Source organism: Saccostrea cucullata, unplaced genomic scaffold (assembly GCF_032062105.1).
Source record: "Saccostrea cucullata isolate Sc308-1 unplaced genomic scaffold, CSIRO_AGI_Scuc_v1 ctg222, whole genome shotgun sequence".
Taxonomy (NCBI): Eukaryota; Metazoa; Mollusca; class Bivalvia; order Ostreida; family Ostreidae; genus Saccostrea; species Saccostrea cuccullata.
The window spans coordinates 113,260-135,844 of record NW_026934761.1 but is presented as its reverse complement, the minus strand read 5'-3'; the positions used below and the strand labels follow the sequence as shown (position 1 = coordinate 135,844).

Sequence of the window (22,585 nt, the reverse complement as noted above, 5' to 3'; positions counted from 1 at the left end):
TTTAAGACTCTCCCCCTCACTCTTGTAGGCCAACGTACGTTTGATCCTCCTTAGGCAGTGGTTCTTTTTTCCAGAAACCGTTACGTTTGCTTACAAGTATTTTCCAAATTACCTAATTATTTCAACTATTGTAAAGATCATTTTAAAAGTCAAATTAAGAATAGATTGATAAATATATATAACACTTGAAAAAAAAATAGTCAAGGTTTTCTTCTTCTTAGTTAATTACCCAGCGAGTCATTAGATGTTGGGACATGAGAGTTTGATTGACATGTGTTCCTGCACGGTCGGCCCTGTCAGACAATTTCCTTCACAATAAAGCATTAAGACAAAGATCCGCTTGTATACGGTGTATACGTATCTGTCTGTGTCTAAATTTGGAACAGTTTTCCACAGCACTTTCAAGAATGAAAAAACATACAATGGATTTAACGTAAAAATTTAATGAAATTTTCATACGTCGAGTGATTGAAAATATATTTCTACTCTTTGAATTTTATTCGCAAGGTAATACTTGCTATGGAAGAAGAATAGTTTTGGATTTATTGATAAAAAAAAAATGTTGCGTATGAAAGACTTAAGCCCAGCAGTAAGTTTGGAACCGTGTCCTGGCGCCTCTGTTGGCTCTATTGAGCAATCTTCAAGCGCCTCTCGTGGCTCTATTGCTTTATCACCAAGCACAATAAGTTTTACTTCTTTCTTTGATGGATTAAGAAATATCCGGGAAAGTGTCATTTCTGTCGAAAAGGTATAGTGTTAAAATTCATACGAACTTTTAAAGTTCCTCTTCTTGGAATTGTATTATTTTTTGCATCGATTTTCTTTTTTTAAAAACGCATTATCCTTTGATTTCAGTAGTTCATATAATTATGAATCATTTAAAAAAAAACAATATTTCAACTTATTCGCTGCTTAAAGTCGACAGCATGCTCAGCAATTATACAGGTGTTTAAAAAATTAACTGGAAATAAAAAATAAAATAATCAAAATTCAGAATCGTTTTCAAATTCAATTTGCGTATGAAAAAATAAAAGATTTCTCCGCCATACGGAGAGGTGGTTAACCAAGCAGGCGTCCCTCTACCTGTCAGGTGTCACGGGCCCTGTGTCTGTCTGCTAACAACGCCGAAAAATAAAGTTAGCTGTCAGTTTATTACCTTGGGATAAACAGAAGCTTTTTACTTCATTAAAATTACTGTTGTGTCTTTAGAATATTTTTTATTCTAATTAGTTTAAATAAGAAAAAAAATATTTTTAATCAGTGCAACATTCAATACAATGTAAAAATTTTTATTAATTATGTAGATTTTTTAATTGATTTATCCTGTACTTTGATTTGAACATATTTTATTGATTATACTATACAAATGGGATTGGGCAAAAGTTCTAAAAACTTATTACGCCCGTTCCCTACATATAAATTATACCAAAACATATTTACATACATGGGTTTCAGCTTAATATCAAATAACAATAATAATAATATTATAATAATAATGTATAATAATCAGAGTAAAACACATTCAATAGAATACATTTCATATGTAATAGACATGCTGTATAAGATTTACAGTTAGAAATAATTATTATATCAACCAAATCGTCCTGACTTTTTTATGAAAGTTTGTACAATAGAGAATAGGTATTCATTTTCAAAATCATTTAACGATTTGTCTCCCCAGAGTAAGGTGTAAGTATCGACAGTATGTAATTTACCCATTCGCAAAAATTTGTCAAAAAATTCTTTCCTGGCTTCTGTATATTTTTTGCATGAGAAAAAATAATGATGAGAATCCTCCACTCCTCCACAAGAACATAGTGGACTCAAGATTACATTACATCGAAAAAGATCGCTATTAAGCACACAGTTATGTCTAAGCCTCGTGTGTATTATATTTAAGCGTCGATTTCCATAACTGAAGTAAGAAGGTGGCATTTGTTTCTTGAAAGAAATAGACTTTTTAAAAATAGATAACGAGGGAGAATTTCTTACATTAAGAGGTAATGAGTTCCACTCTTCAATAACAAGGGGAACGAAAGTTGATTTTCTGTAGAAGTTCTGTACTTTATATACCTAGTACTTTTATGTTCAGTTTTGATATGCAAGCACATTTGTCAATTCGGTGCAAGTTGTGTCATAATTATTTCGCAAATACATCGTTTTACTTTTGTTGGCGTGCAATATTCATTTCCATAATCACAGCAATATAATTAAGAATTCATAATCGGGAGTTTCCATACATCAAAAGAAAAACGTAACATTCTTTGAAAATTGATAAAAGAATTTTGTAAATTAATTTAAGACACTAAAAATAAATTTTATAGATATTTATTTCTACCGAATGGAACTTTAAATAAATTTAAAAACGTGTGTATCGTTTGAATAAATGAATTTTTAATTGTGAACAATTTGAGACGCATTTTTGGCTAATAAACGTGCATGTTTTGGATTAAATACAACAAGTTAATATGGTACATGTAAATGTATCATGGTAATTTTTACGGAGACCGGAGGCTGTTGTCAGTGTTGACGACTGTGTTAAACATAGCGACACATCATTTGTATTAGACGGTTATTGCTGGCAATTACTTACATGTATGTCATACACAGTCGTTTAATTGAATTTTGAGACGGGAAGGAAAAATGTAATATATTAGTGTGGTAATAGGTAATACTAATTATAAATGACAAAACACCAATGTTACTGTAGAAATATACTAGTAACCGGTACATCTCCCTCCCCAATCCAAAAGAAGTACCTGCAGATCGCACACTTTGTAAAAATACATTGCAAGCACAGTTACTTCACGTGATATATTTTTCTTATAAAAATAAAATATTAACCCCATATCTAATATATGTTAGACATGGGGTTATTATTTTTTAAAAGAAAATATGTTACGTCAAGTATCTGAAGAAAAAATATAAATGTTCCTCGAGAGAGATAGAGTACGTGCCATACAAATAACTAAAATGTATTAAAATAAATGACATCTAAACTTTCCATCTGATTTACAGAAGGAGACGTCTTGGATAGAGAGAACTTTTTACAAGAGAGAGTGCGTCACATTTATAGCTGATCCACAGGACCCCGAAAGGTATAATCTTATAATTTACCAAACAAGAGGTAAAATAAAATAACATTGTGGTCAAAGGGTTAATCCGTGTAATTACCATTTGTTTGGATTTTTAAGACCAATTAATGCTAAAATGTTGAATTATTTTCTTTTGAAATATCAAATTGCCTATAGGAGACAAAATACATATTTACAAATTTACTATAACTCATGCAAAAACATAACACGCAAAGCATGTAAGGCTCATTTTGATGGGTATTTAGATAAACTAAGATTCAGTTTGGCAAGTCGTAATCCAAGTTTTATTCATTAGCCTCTTTCTAAGTAGGAAGTTCTACAAGATCATTTTTAACTTTTTAATATTTACAACTTTGAAATACCTATACAGGATTCTTTAACTACATAAAAATCCTTTCAAACATTTACAAAGCGGATTCTAGTAAATTTATTTTCTACCAAGCCATTTTCTTTACTCCCCAAAAATAGTTACAGCAGTGCTGAGAAACTTCAGGAGTAATGTGCAACAATGTATTCGATAAATGGTGTAAACCAGACGTGGTTCTTTAGAAACTTCAAGGAACTTTTAGAAAATTTGATATAACATTTGCCAAGTCAAAATCACCAAAACACAAGACTTTTCAACACTTTTTCTAACCATTCCCAATAATAAATTAAATTCCAGTCCTTTTATAATAGAAAACTGTTTTTTAAAAATAGAAATGGAATTCGTTAAACTTACTTTATCAATGGTCATTTGCAACACCATAAAAAAAGATATTCTGATTATTCACGCTAGTGCTCCAAGATAACGTTCAAAATATGTTTGTGTTTTTTATGGAAAATACATGTATTTACGTAGTTTTGAGAGATAAAGTCCTCTAACAATCTATTAAAATTTGCATGGATACTATTTGTTATTAGCAGACCTTTTTATATGAAGAAAAATTTATTCAGAATCTTCCATATGAAAAGAACATACCTGTTGTTGTTGCCTTCAATTTAACATATAGATTTATCGGCAACATTTATACAAAGATATTAGCAAAACAGAATATTCATTTCAATATTTACATTCGATATTAGGTCGACATAGGATACTTAATCCCCCATGGCACATGATCCCACCTCTGATTGTTTTATAAAGAGTGTTAAGAAAGTTCGTTCCACATTTTCCTTTATTTTTGAAAAGAAATGCAATGAGAAGATATTTACAATTTGTGTTATTTCATGTTTACAGAGTCCATTCTTGATACTGATAAGGTTTTAATTGTCTGTTGTTGAATCAATATGGGGAGGGCAGGTATTAAAACAAATGAAGTATGGTCAAAAAAATTAGAGATGATGCATATTTGTGACATATATTGAGTACACAGGTCAAAACATCCTTTCAAATGCTATGCAAAAATTACCAAATCTGTAAAAAATTTCAAAATAAAACATCTGTTCTTTTGAAAAGTGATCTATCGTTCTTTTAAATAAGCTTATCAGCTTGTCTGATGCAAGATAAGCTATGAAGAAAGGAAGATAAACCATGCTTTATTTTCATCCAAAATGACCAGCATTTCTATCATCTGGGTGCTTTAAAGATGTTATATGTATTTTCATATGGAAGAAAAATTCTTTAATTTCCTACAAGAAATGAATTGCTATAAATCTAAAGCACACTCTTTTGATTTTGTCAGACTTGAAAATTCATACCTTTTGTTAAGCACTACTTTGAAATTTTTGAAAATATTTCATGCTTGAACGAAATTTCTTAACACCCCTTTCTTTAACATCCTCCTTTGTTCTGCTGCCATTATACATCATTTCAATTGACTTCTGGGCTGGTTACTGTTCTTTATATTTCCTACAGGCAGACAAATCACTAATGAACTTTCATTGAGTATGTGTTGCAGGAATTCTCTAGCATTTTCAATTTGTACTCACAGATGTTGTTGTGGTCGCTCCGTCCTCCGGCATGGGGAGGACACTATAGAGGAATCGTCTCTCAGCGACCGCTGGGTGCCTGGTCTACACACGACACCCCTACCAACAGACGCCTTTGGAACCATTGAGTTCCAAAGTGCAGGGTTCCCCATAAAAGCACAGGTATGACTGAGAAACTATCTATTATAGTTTAGGCAAAGTTTGAGATCAGGAGAAATATCATACGTGAATTGACTAAAAAAAAAAACAACACAATATCATGAAATGCCAAAACCTTTTTATTGAACGTACGACAAATTGTGTTTTAAAAGCTAAATGGTTTCTATAACAATATTAATTTTTGAACACCATATTTATTATGGAAACCTTTTTGGTATATTTTAAACCCAGAACACATTTATTTTGGATGAGACAAAATGGAAAGAGAAATATTGTATTTCAAATAAGACTTGATTTGCAAGTCAGAGCTATTTGAAAAGCGGAACGCATCGAATGTTTTTCACTTGTGTTGATTTTTTTTAAAAATATGTTTTATATTATGTTCGTGTTATTTACATTTATCTTTCCTCCAATATTTTTCAGTATGTGCGAATGTCAGCACTGGACACAAAAACAGAAAACGTTTTAAAACTTCTGCAAAAGCAGTGGGGCTTAGACCTACCTAAGCTTATCATAACCGTGCATGGTGGTATTGCTAATTTTGATCTCACGCCAAAAATGAAACGCTCTTTTCGGAAAGGGGTTGCAAAATTTGCAAAGACAACGGGTGCCTGGATTTTCACCACAGGAATTCGGACAGGTAAAGAGCTGATACATTGAAACTCCGGAGAATGTTTTATTTATGAATTTATATATACTCTTCGAGAGCAAGAGCATTGAATATTCGGGTTATAATCTACAATTTAGGTGTAACAAGACATGTAGGAGCAGCTGTTGGCGAAAGACGATCCAAACAGGCCAGACGAAAATTGGTTACCATAGGAGTGGCACCTTGGGGAGTTATTTCAAACAAAGAACACCTTGTTGGAAAAAATGTACAGTTCAATAAAGACATTAAAAAAATCAAAGTTTTCCCAAACAGGTACAGATAAAGAGATAAGTTGGGAAAAATAAACATAAACACGTTGAAACACTTTTTATGCATTTTTTTTTAGATTATTTGTCAATCTCATCACGTGACTGCATCTTCTGGCCAATCAGCACTCGACAGCAACCATTCCTACTTCCTTTTGGCAGATAATGGGACAGACGGGGAGTTTGGAGCAGAAGTAATCTTTCGCAGGAGAATAGAACGATATTTAAATCAACAAAAATCTTCAAAAGGTAGGGGAATAAACGACAAAACTGTCGATTTACTCTTATCTATTTCAGTTAATTACTGACCAATTTCATGCGCTAAATTACTGGACATTAATAAATGATTGAATGAAGTGCCGTTTGGCTTTTATTTCGTGAAATTGGCTTATTCAACCTCCTAAATGAAGTAAAATAATCAATAATTATATAAATAATTAGGTATCAACATTCCCATGGTTTGTGTGGTGGTGGAAGGAGGTATGAACACGATTCGAGTTGTGTTAGAATATGTTACAGACTCGCCTCCCATTCCAGTTGTTGTTTGCGCTGGAAGTGGGCGTGCCGCCGATCTAATCTCATTTGCATATCAAAATACAAAGAAAGATGGGTAGGTCATAAGACTTGGTAACACATTAAAATGAAATCTTTGTGATTGCTTAAAGCATTGTATGAATAAATTCTTCAAGTTGCTGAAATATTGTAAAGCTTAATTCTGTATGGCTTCAAAAAGTGTTCAAAATCGTCACTTCTTTAATTTCTTTCTGACCACAGTTGTTTATAAAAAATTAAACACTGATAAGTTGGCCTGAATAAATTTCTGGTGTACAATGATGTACATATTAATAACACAGTATATAGCGTACATAATATTAATTCTTATGATTATAGACAAATATTAATCAATAAAATACCTTAAACTGTGTGTCAGTACTAAAACAAATTGGATGCTTATAAATGATTATGAATACTCAATACTTCATACAAAAATAGATCAATTAATGCTTATTCTAACTTGACAGAAAACTTCCAGATAATCTGAAGTTAGTGTTAAAAGACGCTATACAGGATATGTTCACATGCACAGAGGACCAAGCCAAAGAACTTTACCTGGAAATTTTACTGTGTGTCCAGAGGAGAAACCTGGTAATGTTTTTTTTGTTTTGTTTTTAATTGTGGGTATTGAAGACCGTTCTTAAACAAAGTATAAAACAAATCAGTTAACTGAAATATAAATGATAACGTGCCTTGGAGAAGTAATCATCCTCTGTAATCCGGTCACATTCGACATAAGCCCTATATACAGATAATACCTATATACAGGTATTCACTAAACGAGCCCTATATACAGATCAAGTAGACAGAATATCCCGTTTAATAACAAAATGCATAACAGATGGAATGAAAATTTCAGACAAAAAATATGACCGACTGGTAGGATATTTTTTCTAACAATGTCATTATAACGACCATAACATTTACGATATTCTGACTCAAACCCCCCGTAACATCAACATACTTTTCAGTAGCATGCCTCGGTTCAAAAAGTGATGGAACTGAGACCATGTTCCTGAGTATCGGAAAAAGGAGACACTAAAATGTGCCGATTTTTAAGGAATATTACTTCATTAATATAAAAACATCTAGGTGAGGTTTGAAAAGCTTATGTAATCTCGCTTCTCAGAAAATTTGGTATTTTCCCTATCGAATATAGTCAGTTCACTATTTATTTCGAGTTCATTTGGGTATATCTGATTCGACATAAAATGGTAGTAACTTAATAAAACTCTTCTGATGTGCAAATTGTTATAAGCATAAAGATTCTTTTGCATTGTAGATCACCATAGTGAATCTTGCCGATGAAAACCAAGAGCTAGACCTTTGTATTTTGACTTCTCTATTGAAAGGTATAATAAGTAATTATACAGAAAACACTAAAATTTAAATTAGTTACAGAATTAATGCACATTCAGTTTTAAAGACAATTTATACTTTCTATTCATTCTTAGGTACCTGCAGCACTATCGCGGAGAAACTGCGACTGGCTTTGATGTGGGATCGAGTAGACCTTGCCCAAGACCACATTTTAAATCCAGAGAAGGCAGTTACAGTATGGATGTCATTTCATTGTTTATTTCTACTAATTCTATAGAAAAAGAAGTATATTACTAGTATTTTTTTTAGATATGTAAATATTGTTAATTGATGTTTGTACAAAAGTCATAGAAAATTATCTTGAAGACTAGATGCATTTCCAAGGAGTGGAAAAAAGAAAATATTGTTTACGTTCAATGTTATTCCAATAAGTTATTTGATGCAGTGTATCAATTTTTGTGAAGGATGAATCACTGGAAGAGGTTTTGATGGAGGCCTTGGTAAATGACAAGGTGGATTTTGTTAAGCTGCTTCTGGAGAATGGTGTCAGTATGCATTCCTTTCTAACTGCCAACAGACTGGAGGATCTATACAATGTGGTAATAATGATTAATATGCATATATATTAAAAGGAAAATATACAAAAAACTGAGTTCAAAACACATGGAATATCTGAAGTGGATAAATTCATATAAGCCAAAATATTGTTTTTCCAAACTTATGTCCTTTTCTTTAATATGTTACTGTTTATTACTTAACAAGGCTATATCTTTAACAGACACAGTGCCAGTTTAACCCAGTTAGTTATTTCATGAAAGGTTTGCGAAAGGTAAGCCAACTAAAGCAATTTAGACAAGAACTCAAAGATTTCTTAAGCAAAAACAAGTCGATTTACATATTCTGTATTAAAGATTCGATTTGCATGTATTTCAGAACTTATATCCAAACTACCGCTTCACGCTACCAGATATTGGCCTGGTAATGGACTTTTTAATGGGTGGAGCATACAAGTCAATCTATTCTGAAAAGGACTTCAGGCAGAAATATGCCGCCCTCAAGAGAGTTGTAAGTATATCAAACTCCTCCTTGACACCTAATCCCATCCCTTTAGAGACCCGCGTTTTTCTCTGCTTCTGATTTGCATTATTTTCATGGAATTTAAAGCTTGAGTATACTGTTCGTTATCTCCATATATTTTAAAAGATTTATTTACCATTCCTTCATAGAGTTCTTCCGGTAGTAAAAGGGATTTGATGAGAGAACCTTCCCTGAGGCGTGACGTCAGAAGACTTCGATTATTTCGGTATCCCTTTCACGATCTCATGCTCTGGGCAGTGTTAATGAACAGGCAAAAGATGGCGATGTATATGTGGCAGCAGGGTGATGAAGCTATGGCCAAGGTTGTTATTCTAATTTATCGATTAAGAGATCTAAATAAAATGTATATAATAAATCTACTTCAATATATTTTGAAGAAAACATACATATTTTGCAAGAAATACCATGCATGAAATAAAACCAACTTCTTAAACGGATTCTCCTATTTCTCCCAGTAGAAAATTGGTTTAAACTCATTTTGTTGTAATTTTCTCATATAAATCTCTGTATTTTACCTCGTATGTACGCTGGGAAATTCTGTCTACAGGCATTAGTTGCATCCAAGCTGTACCAGAAAATGGCACAAGAGGCCGACGGGGATGAAATGAAAAGCGGGATTTCCGGCCAGCTGATGGACCATGCTGAGTATGAGGGGCTTAACCTATAAACATAGATATATTTATTTGAACAAAATTTCTTTAAAAAAATGTATTAAAAACAAGTAAGGCATAAATGACAAGTAAATGTCGTGTGAATATAGAATACATATCCATGGAATAATAGTATTGGTTTTAAATTAGAAATTCAAATATAATCTTAACAGAGAGTTCATGAAGGTAGCGTTAGAGTTTTTGGACCATTGCTATCACTACAACGTAGACTGCACACAGCAACTCCTGACAGAGGATCTGAATAACTTTTCGAACACGACCTGTATAACTTTGGCAGTTGACATTAGACACTACGATTTTGTGGCCCATAACTGTTGTCAGAACCTTATCAACGACATCTGGATGGGAGGCCTCCAAACAAGAAAAAACAGCAGCATCAAAGTGAGTCTCGAAATACTGTAGAATCATCATTGTTCTCGGAGGACCAATGTTCGTGGATTTCGCGGACCACACTTACCAACGAGTTTACATCCCCACGAACGTTTATTTTATTAACATATTGATTCATTGAACCATTGTATTTACGAGTTACCCACGAAATAACGTCCCCACGAATAGGTCAAATTTTGCTTACCAACGAACATTGACCCCCCATGAATTAAAATGATTCCATGATACCTCGTCAATAAAAAAATTAAAGTTTGCCACCGTATATGTATTTACAACATTACTTATCTAAGTTGTGTACTTACGACAAAGAAAGCCAAGTTTTTTTTAAAAATCTTAGTTTATGACAACTTTGTACTGGAAACAAAACCTAGAGTGTCAGATATGAAGATGAAAAGTTGAGCGTTTAAGTTTTGGTGTTTTTGTTTACATCCAATGAACTATTTTTTTAAATACGTATCACAGACGCGTTTTCTGATATTTTCCTTAACTGAAACTTAATTCATATTTCAAATTGGAAAGGTCATTGCCGGCGTTCTGTTCCCACCATTTCTCTCCATGCTCGATTACAAGTCAAAGAAAGAAATGGCACACTTGCCTCAAACAGTAGAAGAACATTTAGAGGAAACGATAGGCGACGACAGCGATGACAACGACGAGAATGACAATGATGATTTGGATGATGATAGCATCCAGCAGGTACAAATGTGATCATGGCTGATGATTGGTAACAATTTTAAGAGTTTAATGCTTTCTCTCATGTGACAACTTAAGGGGGAATCATGTAGAACAAGTAATCATAAACACATACATTTTATTTGACAGTCTCAGATTGACAAAGGATATAGAGAAAAGATATTTAAGAAACTTCTAACTGCATGTGTATCAAAGATTTATATAGAAGATTGACACAAACAGAAATTACCACCAATTTTTATTTTTTACATCATCATAATGATATGCCCTTCATCCTGTGCCCGCACAAACGACGTCTAAAGGAATTATAAGAGGAACTTCTAATTAGCAAAGATGTTTATTCTTTTTTAAAGGAAACTTCCATGCAGACTCTTCCTACATCGAACTCACTACCAAAGTTGGGTGAAGCTTTGAAATCTGGCAACAGGCCTCCTATGATCCGATCTGCGGTAAGTAACAACAAACACCGATTTAATTTTAATTCATTGTTTGTTTGTTTTTTTAAATTGTAGTTCCATATGGGTAATGTGATCATAACAGATATTTGCTGCATTGAATAAGTTAAAAATATAGATAATTTATAAACTTGCAACTAAAAGCAAGGATATAAGAGACAATTTAACACTCGATGAAATATATATATAAAATATAAAACAGTATTTAAGCTCAAAAGTCCATTAAACAATACAAATTTTGGAGAGGTGCAAACATGGGCCTCTAAAACATCCGAGGTGGGATCAGATGCCATGGAGGTATGGAGGTATAACCATCCCCTACAAACCGATTTCATCCACCGCGTGCTCCTTGTCATGATCAGGAAATAACGAAAAAATCCGTCCACAATCAATCAGTGTGTAAATAAAGGTCTATTAATTAGTATGAAAATTGTCATTCAGAGTTTGACTTAATGAAAGATTTAATTTAATGACAAGGTCATTGCATCGACCATGATAGACCTTATAAAATAATGGCTTTTAACGAGACTGCTGATATTCTTGTTTTTAAAAACTTGGTTGTCAATAAAGTACCTCGTTTTAGAAATCGTCATATGTAGAGCATGTTCTAGCGTATCGAATCAACTTAGATATAAACCCCCTATTTTGGTGATGAAGGTACTTTGCATATTTCTGCAGAAGTAAGGAAATTGCAGTCTGTACAAATCCCGTACACAGAAACAATAAAAAACTTAATAAACACTTATTAAGGACAGATTATACAAATTTTTGTCAAAATATTTGAAAATAACAATTTGAGTCATGTTTTAACGAGTAAAATGAATAAGTTTAACAGCGTAGTTTTTGAATTTTTATTCAAATTCTCACAATTTTTTTTAAGAGATTTGAAGAGAAAAATATTTGTATAGATTAATAAGGATGGTTGCAGAGAGGTAGAATTTTAAACATCATAGAAAGTTAACGATTTCTTAATATTCTAGAAATTTTTTTTTTTTTACATCATTTTCAATGAAATAAGACCAGAAAATATATACCAATCCAGGCATCCATTTTTTGTTTGTATCATCTGTCCTTAAGACAAAACTCCAGGATCAGCAAATACAAAGCTTCAGTTGAGTCATCATGATTTCGTTTGTAGTCAACGGCTTAAATTATATTTCTTTAGAAAAATTAATAGAAAAACTTACCTCTATTGACTTACTGAGGATTTTTTTCTGAATTGACAAGTTTTCTGTATGAAAATGAAATTAAAGGCAGGGGGATGCTCACTCCTCCATGGCCCTGATCCCACCTCTGATGTTTCGGAGGTCCGTGTTTGCTCTGCTCCTGTTTGTATTGTTTTATTGACTTTGATATTGGATACTGTTCGTTATCTCCATATCCTTCTTACATTTAAAATACTGAATCTTTTTGCAAGATTTGAAATATTAGTAATGAAAAAGAGAGAGATAGTAAATAGTAATTGATCACAAATGATTGTTACTGAAAAAATCAACATATTATAAAAGCAAACACCAAATATATATTATCAGAGCCACTGGTATCTTAATCGTTGCATGTTAATTTAGAGTTATTTCTCTCGGCAGATTGCAATTTATGAGATGTACTTCTTTTAACCGCAGAGATATTACATTTCCTTTCAGAGTATGCATTTTGAAAACCAGAGAAAGATAAGTCGACAGGATCTGAAGACATTACAGAAAATCGCAAACAAAAACAGAGAGTGTAACATCCTACAGCACTTAAAGAAACCACTTAAATTCAGAAAAATGGTCTACAAGTTTTACACTGCGCCAATTACGAAGTTCTGGTTTTATCTGGTAAATATCTCCGGAACCAGTTCGTAGATTAGAATGTTGAAACTTTACAGCAAACTGCAGATCAAGTCTATAAAGTAAATGCTACTGTATTTAATACAAAGTTACTTTTAATTAAATAATTTCTATTGTACTTCAATGTTTTGAGAGAAAATATGTAAGGTACATGTTAATAAATCAGTATTTTCTTTTTTTAAAATAGATACTACTATATTAAAACGTTTCTTATTTTGATTAACTCAGTATTTTTCAAAAGCATGTGAAGGAAAGATTGAAAACATAATTCGTCATACATATTAACTTGAAAGTTAAGAAAACAATATTTTAATATATTTTTAATTCAACTCCGTTTGTATTTTTAGATTACCTACATTGCCTTCCTGATAGCCTTCAGTTACACCATTCTGGTCAGAACTTTGCCGCGCCCAGCATGGCCTGAAGTTTTTGTCATGATATATATACTATCATTCACTGCTGAAAAATGTCGAGAGGTAAGTATCAATATATCTAAAATTATATTTGACAATGTTTACCTTATTCCAAGTAGATTTTTTTTCAGTTCTCTAACCACAGTATTTCATTCAAAATCTTCACAATTGTTTAATTTCAAACTTGTTTTATACATTTATGAAGCACTTATTTTTTTAACATTAAATAGAAGTTATATTACTTAATAATTGAGGTTTTTTTTTCCATTTTTAAGCTTTTTATCTTAGTACCTGGCCCGTTGAAGATAAAGCTCCGAGTGTTTGCCAGTTTTTACTGGAACATCTGGGATATGGTAGCCATTGTATGGTTTGCTGTGGGGGTCGGGTTAAGATTCAATTCGCCGACATTGAGAGCCTCGCGAATAGTTTATACACTCAACATTGTCTTCTTTTACATACGGATCCTGGGGATTCTGTCTGTTAATAAAGACCTTGGAGCCTACTCAAAAATAATTGGGAAATTGGTAACATTTAAAAACAAATTCAATTGTGAATGGCATTTTTTTTCAATATTTTTGATTTACTAACAACTGTTTTAAAAAATACAGTAATGAAAACAGAAGAACAAATATTTGGCAATTTTACTTTAGATTTATAATAAATGTAATATTTCCGATCAACAATGATTATATAACCAAGCTAGGTTGGTCGATGTTAGAGTAATACTTCAGATGTTGTCAACAATGTTCACATAAGCATGAGGTTTGCCAATTTCAATGTTATCATTTAATGTACTTTTATTTTAGTTGAAGCACATGTGTTACTTCTCCATCATCGTTTTCATTGTTGTGGCCTGTTTTGGTGTCGTTAGACAAGCAGTGCACTTCCAGAATGAGGAATGGTCTTGGTTCATGGTTCGATCCATGTTTTTCTATCCCTACTGGATGATTTATGGAGAAATTTTCAAAGAGGAGATTGACAGTAATAAATTTTAATACATACATTGATTTCACATAGATATTTACATAGAAATAATGAAAATATATACATGTACTGTTGAGTAATACTTGATATTTATTTGTATCCCATATCCTTTCGTTATCTTAAAACATTGTCCTCTTATCGTAACTTACTGCCTGTAGTGAATTTAGGATGTCTCCTCGATGTGTTTACATAGCTTTTCCAAATCCACATAATAAATATCTTGATTTTCCTTTTCTTTTTCAACTTACACGACAGTATAAAAGAAGATGTATTTGGTACCTTTTTCTCCTTTATTTTTGTGTGACATTTTTTGTAAAAAAAAAAAATCTGCCTCGGACTTCTTCGTGGTCTTGGTGTAGTCAATCTATAAAGATTGCTGCGAAATAGAAATCTTCCTAAAACTGTTTTCAGTCACTCCACTATCCCTTTCATGTTTTTTTCTTCTCTTTTCCAATTCAACTATACTTTTCATGTTTATGTTTTTTTTATACTATCACCCCTTTCAAATATATCTTTCATGCTTATGCTTTCCTTTCTAACCACACGTTTCTTTCTCCTTTCATGTTTATTATGTTTATAATTTCTCACACCACTATTTCCATCCACTCTCCCTTTCATGTTAATCATGTAAATACATGTATTAATGCTTTTTCAATCCACTATCCCTTAGTTTTATGCCTATATTTCATCCTGTACTGACCCTGTAAATCGCCCTGATGGTAAATTGTACCTATCCCACTATCTCTTAGTTTAATGCTTCTATTTCAGGCTGTACTGACCCTATAAATCTCCCTGACGACTGTATCCACTTCACTATCCCTTAGTTTTATGCTTCTATTTCAGGCTGTACTGACCCTATAAATCACCCTGAATGCTGTATCCACTTCACTACCCCTTAGTTTTATGCTTCTATTCCAGCCTGTACTGACCATGTAAATCACCCTGACGGTTGTACGTACGGATCCTGGGTGTCTCCCCTCGCCATGTTTGTTTTCCTCCTGGTGGTGTTTATTCTCCTTGTAAACCTTCTGATTGCTAGGTTCAAGTAAGTGTTCTAACCCCTGTATCATTTTCAGTTTTGGATTAATTTTATCATCAGCTTGATATTGTTTTGTTGAATATTTCGTTTTCGTGAATTGTAAAAACAAAATTAACATCATAATCTAATTTTTTGGTTCTTTAATAAATTATTTGCTTGCTTGAAAATATCTTTTCGCAAAGTAATTACTATTTAATTGTCCTTTTTCAGTGCCACGTGCATTAAGTTTATCCCTCGGGTTCGGGAGATTTGGAAATACCAGCGGTATAACCTGATCCTGAAGTACAAACTGTGCTCACTTCTGCCACCACCCCTGACGGTGATAAGTCTGATTTACCAACTCTTTAAATATATCGTCTGGAAATGCCACGGAAGGGAAGATTTCCTTGACAGTGGACTCAGTAAGTAATGTAATGTACATAGTGGAAAGATTCCGAGTAGGGTTATACAAAATCTTATGCGTGAAAAGAAGAAAACACTTGCTGTGGCCTTCAACTCGACATTTAGATATATCGACGACGTATTGTCAATTAATAATGATAATTTCCATTCCTACGTCGATACGATATATCCTGGTGAACTTGAGATAAAAGATACCACAGAGTCCGACACTTCTGCTTCATATTTGGATATTTTACTTGAAAAAGACACTAATGGTAATCTAACAACCAAGCTATATGATAAACGTGATGACTTTAAGTTTTCTATCGTCAACTTCCCTTACTTATGCAGCAATATACCTTCATCACCTGCATACGGAGTATATATATCTCAGTTGATTCGATACGCAAGAGCGTGCTCTACGTATGAACAATTTCTTAAACGAGGTAAATTATTGACAAGCAAGTTGATGAAACAAGAATATCAACAGTCTCGTTTAATGTCATCATTTCGTAAATTCTATGGTCGATACAATGACCTTGTCAGCAAATACAATTTATCATTGAGTCATATGCTGACTGAAGTTTTTCATACCAATTGTTAGTCCATTATTTATACACTGAATTGACGACGGATTTTTTCCGTTATTTCCTGATCATGACAACGAGCACACGGCGGGTGTGACCGGTCGGCAGGGGATGCTCACTCCTCCATGGCACCTGATCCCACCTCTGATGTTTCAGAGGTCCGTGTTTGCTCTGCTCTTATTTTGTATATTGTTTAATGGACGTTGAGATTGAATACTGTTCGTTATCTCCATATCCTTCCTTGCATGAACACTGGAAATGTTCCTAGAATCTTAATTGTACAGTAATAACTAGTATACTCAATAATTATTGTATGTGACTGACTGAAACAAAATGCTAACAAAGACCTGTAGAAAACAGGGCCAAGGGGTAAAGTATTGGATTGATGGTAGGCTCGCACCTTGCATGAACTGTATTTTCCCCTAAAGTGTCTAGACACTTGGGGCAAATTGTAATTGGATATTTATATATTTGAACTTTCTAGGCATGAATTATATCATTTACTTGATATAAATATAATTTCACGTACTTAAGCCTCATCTAATTGTTTAACATAGCTTTTATGGATATTGTGAGACTGTGGATTTTACATAGTCGTCCTTTATCTTTGCCTACAGAAATATTCCTGCCAGACAACGAGAAGGAGAAACTTCACGGTTTTGAAACAGAGTGTCTGGAGGGATACTTAAAACACAGAGAACACAAGCTACAGACCTCCTCCAATAAACGAGTGACCGCTATCTGTGAGAGGTACGGATAGGATTTTTACATTCCAATATCAAACTTCATCTGATTGCAGAAAATATAATAGAAATGACTTATTCTTTACGAATGTAAATACACAACCTGATTTATGTGTAATATCCTTTTAGAGTGAATCAACTCTCATCGAAGATAGACGATATATCTTCACAAGAAAAATCCTTCAGACAATCCTTGCAAGACGCCAAAAACGGAGTCAGTAAGTTGGAGGAGATATTTATGAAGAATCAGGAAGCTGTGACGTTGATGAGTCGCATACTTCCGGGATTTCAAACGCATGCTCAAAGCCTTTACAACAAGAAACGGCAATAAACCATGGTATCATAGTAACGTTTTCATCCAGAAGGTTTTGATTTTATTTTTTATGTTATTTGGGAATTGGGTTTACTTTTATTTCATGTTTGTGATATTTGCGTTATTTTGCCAATTACTAATTGTTAAAACTCTTTAGTGCCAAAATCAGATCGAGGAGCTTTCTTAGAATGTATATGTAACATAACACAATCACTTAAACATTAAAGCTCATCAAACTTCTTAAAATAATCTATCTCCGTTTCTTTTTATTATCAATGCCTGTGATACAGTTTTATAGTTAATGCAACGAATTTGTTGTGATGATGTGCGTGCTCTGCTGATAGCCAAGGGCCCACACCATTTCATGCACAAGACTTTGAACTGAAAAGGTTATCAATGTAAATTATATTATGTTTCTAACCCCTAAAAATTCATATTATGCAAATACAATATTTTCAACTTCATGTAATTTGCAGTTTAATTGTAAACATGAAATGCTGACATATCGGATAATGTAATAAATTTTGTTAATTAATAGTGTGTTAAGGTCCAGATGTATTTATTTATCGATTTGAATTACATAATAAATGAGTGATATGCTAGGGGATTTATTAATTTTTCTGAAACAACTAATATGTTCCTTGAGGTACATGAGTCCTGTTGCTGAATCAGTCAAAGATGAAGCAATCACAGCATCATTTGCACAAGCGTTGTAAACAACAGAACAAATACCAAAGCCAAGTAGGAGAACCGAAGATGTTCTAAAACAAACCAAAACAACGTGCTTTTACTCTTGAATTGAAAAAAATATATTGAGATGTGAAAGAAGAGAATTGTCAAAGATAATATGTCTGCTGTTTGATGACATTCATTAGGTGGCGTTCCTATTAAATTGAATTAAGAATTCGCACACTAAAATAAACAATATACGAATATATCACAACAACAAACAATACCTCCTCCACTTTGACATTCCATCATCTGAGCCGCCTGACAACCAGCGTAATTTACATCTTCGTCACTTCCGTCGTCACAATCCTTTGAGCAGTCGCACTGGAACTGGTTGTCAATGCACGTGATTCCTCCTGATTCACAAGTAAACCATCCGGCTGGACATAGCTAAAAGGGATAAATATAGAAACAATTTAAAATGTTTTATCTATACCTTTGTGTAGCAGTCACAGTATAACCGGTACAGTCCCTTGCAGGATTGTTGCAGTTTACAGAAAAAATATGATTATTGTTCAAACTCATTTGAGGAAGACTTCAGTTAGAAAATTAGGTTAACTAATTACAATATTTGGCAAATAATGCGTTCATATTTGTTCAATTTATGCCATTACTTGTTGGTACGTCCCTGGTGCCACGGTAGGACAGGCTGCTGTGTTACAGTCAGCCAAGTCACTGGCACTTCCAGGACAGTTCTTTCCTCCGTTAGCTGGTTTAGGATTTGTACAAAATCGGGTTCGAGATTGCTTTCCTCCTCCACATGACACCGAGCAATCTCCAAACCCGGACCAATTACTCCAGCTTCCGTCAACTGTAGTGAAAAGCAGAGGTTTAAAATTTAATGTCTTCTTACATTATTCCGTTATCAAACTAGCCAAATGCACGAACATTTTATTCTATCAAATGGACGTCCCAGTATTTATACCTTAGTGATGAAAGTATTACATTTTTTCTACTTACTGATACAAACTTGAGTGTTGCAGTCCTGGGTGCTTGTGGTCGCCCCGCTGCACTGAGCCCCGCCATACTGAGGGGCGGGGTTTGTACAGGACCTCTGTCTGTCCTGGGTACCCCCTCCACAGGTTACCGTACAAACTCCCCAGGACCCCCAGTTACTGAAGCCGCCATCGACTGTAAAGAAACTCACAAGTCTGTATAATTACTTCAAAAACATTCATGAATTCAAATGAGTGTACTTAAAAGGTTTTCATTTCCCACTGAACTCAGTCAAATAATTACTTGCGTGGCAATGTATAACTTTTAATTAATTACGTTACAACAGTTTCATGACGTTACAACTACTAGTAACTTACTGGGACATGGATGAGTATTGCAGCTCTGGGTCGATGTAGCCGAGTTTGGACAAGCTTTCCCATTATATTGTGGTGCAGGGTTCGTGCACGTGCGGCTTCGGGACTGTGAGCCTCCTCCACAGGTAACTGTACAGGTGCCCCAGTTACCCCAATTCGCCCATTTACCGTCAACTGTAAAAATAAAATATGCTCTGTTAATAGACTTTGAATACTTTTAAGGCAATAAGATAATTATCTTAAACATAAGGTATACGTATATACAACCATATTATCATATTATATTATACGACGAATTTTGAAATGTAGAAAATTCGAAAATTAGCATTGCTAAATACAACTAGGGGTTAAATGTGAGCAATTAGCTCACTTAAAGATACCCCCGCCTCCCATTTGAATACAATATCAGTGTCCATGTTTTAAGATGGGAAACCTAAATGTGTCGGATCAAAAAGTAAACTAGGGGGTGCACAATGGCAATATGTAATAAAGATTCTCTAAAAGCCTCATGAAATTTCATTTAGTGGTATAAGAGGAGTTGCGGATAAGAGATGGATGACCCAAAGCATAACAGACAGACGAACATACAGCTAGACAGTCTGACGGACATCCCGATTACTACTTATCCTCCCGCTTTTCAATCAGGGGTATATAATATAACATAATACAGACATCTGATACCAAACTTACTTGGACAGTTGTGGGTGTTGCAGGCTCGGGAATGGGATGACATTCCTGCGCAGGCTTTACCCAGATGCTGTGGGGTAGGATTAGTGCAGGTGCGAGATCTGGTTTGAATACCACCCCCACAAGTCTCAGTACATGCTCGATAGGCAGCCCAAGACGCCCAATTTCCATCAACTGTCAAAATAAAAACAAGTGTATGTTTCAGTTAATTCCGACCAGAGTTTCATCTTTTTGCTAACTCTTTCATTTCTTCACTGTCAGAATTAAAATTCTGAATATGTATGGGATTTTTCTTTACAATTTTTTTCGCGATTAGCTAACGTTCGACAAATTCCTCTTGGGCTGTTTCTTCAAAGACGACAAGAATCAAAATGGTCACGATTTTTCATATATCATCACGAAATAAATACATTTTAAAGTAGAGTATAAGCTTCTCCTTCCATCTGCTTTGAAGTTTACATAGAACATACTTGAATTTCAAATGAACACATTACTTGGACAGTGGTGTGTGTTGCAGTCTCTTGAACTGCTTGCCGATCCCGAGCAGGCCTTTCCGAGGTATTGTGGGGCAGGGTTGGTACAGGTACGAGTTCTGGACTGTTTCCCGGTACCACATGTCAGAGAACATGCTCCGTAGCCTGACCATGCAGACCACTGACCGTCAACTGTGGATAAAATGAGTCAAATGTGCAAATACGTACGATAATGGTTACGTCGGTTGATGTAGATTCATTGTAACAAACAATCATAGAAAATATGTTCAGAGGTAGGAAACATACAGGAAAGTAAATACACAAAATTGATTGAAAAAAATCATATAGATTTTTTCTCAGCAATATTGCATCATTTTTCCTGGAAGATAAATTAAGATCAAGACAATCCATTGATATCAGCTGGACAAAGTTTGAAGGAATTGATTTTTTATAATTCCCGCTTAAAAAGCGGGAAAATATAAAGTAATCAGGACGTCTGTTCGACCGTTTATCCGCCAGTCTATCCGTCCGTCTGCTACATTTTGGGGCACCCATTTCTTATCCGCAACTCTTCTTTTACCGCTTAAATTATGGAACTTTCACAGAATCTTTATCATACAGTGACTTTGTGCACCTTCTCTTTTACTTTTGATCGAACACATAATTTGGGTTTCCAAGAGCAAAAGATGATATTGAAGGGAACTCCTCCTATACCACTGAATAAAATTTAATGATACTTTCACAGATTCTTTATGACAATTTCAAATGCCATTGTGCACCTTCTATTTTACTTTTTGATCTGACACTTATTTTGCGATCGGGTGTCCCAGTAAAAATCATGGGTTTTGTCTTTATAACCATATGGGAGACGGGGTATCATTCAGTGAGATTATTGCTCCCAGTACCTCTAGTTAATCACTACAGAGATTTTTAAACAAAAAATGTCATTAAGGTAAAAGCATAATCTATAGATCTATAAAATGTATGATGTTACATTCTAGTTTAATGCATCACTAAAGATGTCTATGCTATATGCTTTTTGGTGCTTACTTGGACAATTGTGTGTGTTACAATTCCTGGAACTGGTGGTGGATCCGGAACATGAATTTCCGTTGTAACGAGGTGCTGGGTTCGTGCAAGAGCGACTTCGTGACTGAGATCCGGTTCCGCATGTTTTAGAACACGAGCCGTAACCAGACCAAGAAGACCAACCGCCGTGTACTAAATGACAAGCATTAGACGATTATTTTATCTCTCTAAAGAGTGGCAAAGAGAGAAAAACATATCGATATCATATGGCGTTTTCATTTGAAACAAATGATCGTGTCAAAAGTACGCCATTTCTAACATTTTACAACTTCCTACTTAAGTTTGAGCAGAAAAGTCCATTTTGGCAAAAGAAATTACGTTAGTAATTTGTTTCGGCAAACAGCGACCCCGGGGCTGTGGTTAGCGAAAATATGATTATGTACTGTCTTTACTATAGAATGCTACGTAAAATAGCAAGTTGAAGTTAGAAAAGTTGAAAACATCAGAGATTCATCGCTTGTAACAGGTACATTTATTCAGGTTTTCACCTGTCAGCAGAAGAAATATGAGCTAAAAGCAATAGACTGAATACGTACTAGGGCAGTTATGAGTGTTGCAGCTTCGTGATGAAGAAGTCGATCCGGAACAAGATGTTCCACCGTAAGCGGGTCTTGGGTTTGTGCAGCTACGACTTCTTGACTGTGTTCCTGATCCGCAAGATCTTGTACAGGATCCATAGCCGGACCAAGATGACCATCCACCATTAACTATGGCACGCCAAATTCACAAAAATGAGCTAAACA

General features: G+C 34.1%; 2 protein-coding genes across 2 annotated transcripts in view; one reads left to right on the top strand and one right to left on the bottom strand.

Annotated features, from left to right (window-relative positions):
- The first annotated feature begins 343 nt into the window (after positions 1 to 343).
- Positions 344 to 17,803, top strand: LOC134241271 (transient receptor potential cation channel subfamily M member 3-like). Its single transcript, XM_062723334.1, has 26 exons — positions 344 to 748; positions 3,019 to 3,098; positions 5,009 to 5,168; positions 5,589 to 5,805; positions 5,913 to 6,040; positions 6,161 to 6,329; positions 6,522 to 6,690; positions 7,103 to 7,226; positions 7,918 to 7,987; positions 8,090 to 8,190; positions 8,420 to 8,554; positions 8,734 to 8,784; positions 8,889 to 9,020; positions 9,182 to 9,355; positions 9,601 to 9,698; positions 9,877 to 10,105; positions 10,634 to 10,810; positions 11,161 to 11,256; positions 12,906 to 13,082; positions 13,442 to 13,570; positions 13,783 to 14,031; positions 14,314 to 14,488; positions 15,410 to 15,536; positions 15,741 to 15,931; positions 17,116 to 17,248; positions 17,371 to 17,803. Exons 1-26 carry the CDS (start codon positions 560 to 562, stop codon positions 17,570 to 17,572), a joined length of 3,882 nt encoding a protein of 1,293 aa, XP_062579318.1. The 5' UTR covers positions 344 to 559; the 3' UTR covers positions 17,573 to 17,803.
- A 361-nt stretch (positions 17,804 to 18,164) lies between these two features.
- LOC134241273 (coadhesin-like) overlaps positions 18,165 to 22,585 on the bottom strand; it is a 35,290-nt gene continuing 30,869 nt past the window's right edge. The window contains exons 6-14 of the mRNA XM_062723335.1: positions 22,379 to 22,549; positions 21,804 to 21,974; positions 20,775 to 20,945; positions 20,284 to 20,454; positions 19,597 to 19,767; positions 19,244 to 19,414; positions 18,898 to 19,094; positions 18,511 to 18,673; positions 18,165 to 18,315 (exon numbers count right to left, since the gene is read on the bottom strand). Of these exons, the coding sequence (XP_062579319.1) occupies positions 18,242 to 18,315; positions 18,511 to 18,673; positions 18,898 to 19,094; positions 19,244 to 19,414; positions 19,597 to 19,767; positions 20,284 to 20,454; positions 20,775 to 20,945; positions 21,804 to 21,974; positions 22,379 to 22,549 (1,460 nt within the window). The 3' untranslated portion in view covers positions 18,165 to 18,241. The remainder of the gene's footprint in view (positions 18,316 to 18,510; positions 18,674 to 18,897; positions 19,095 to 19,243; positions 19,415 to 19,596; positions 19,768 to 20,283; positions 20,455 to 20,774; positions 20,946 to 21,803; positions 21,975 to 22,378; positions 22,550 to 22,585) is intronic.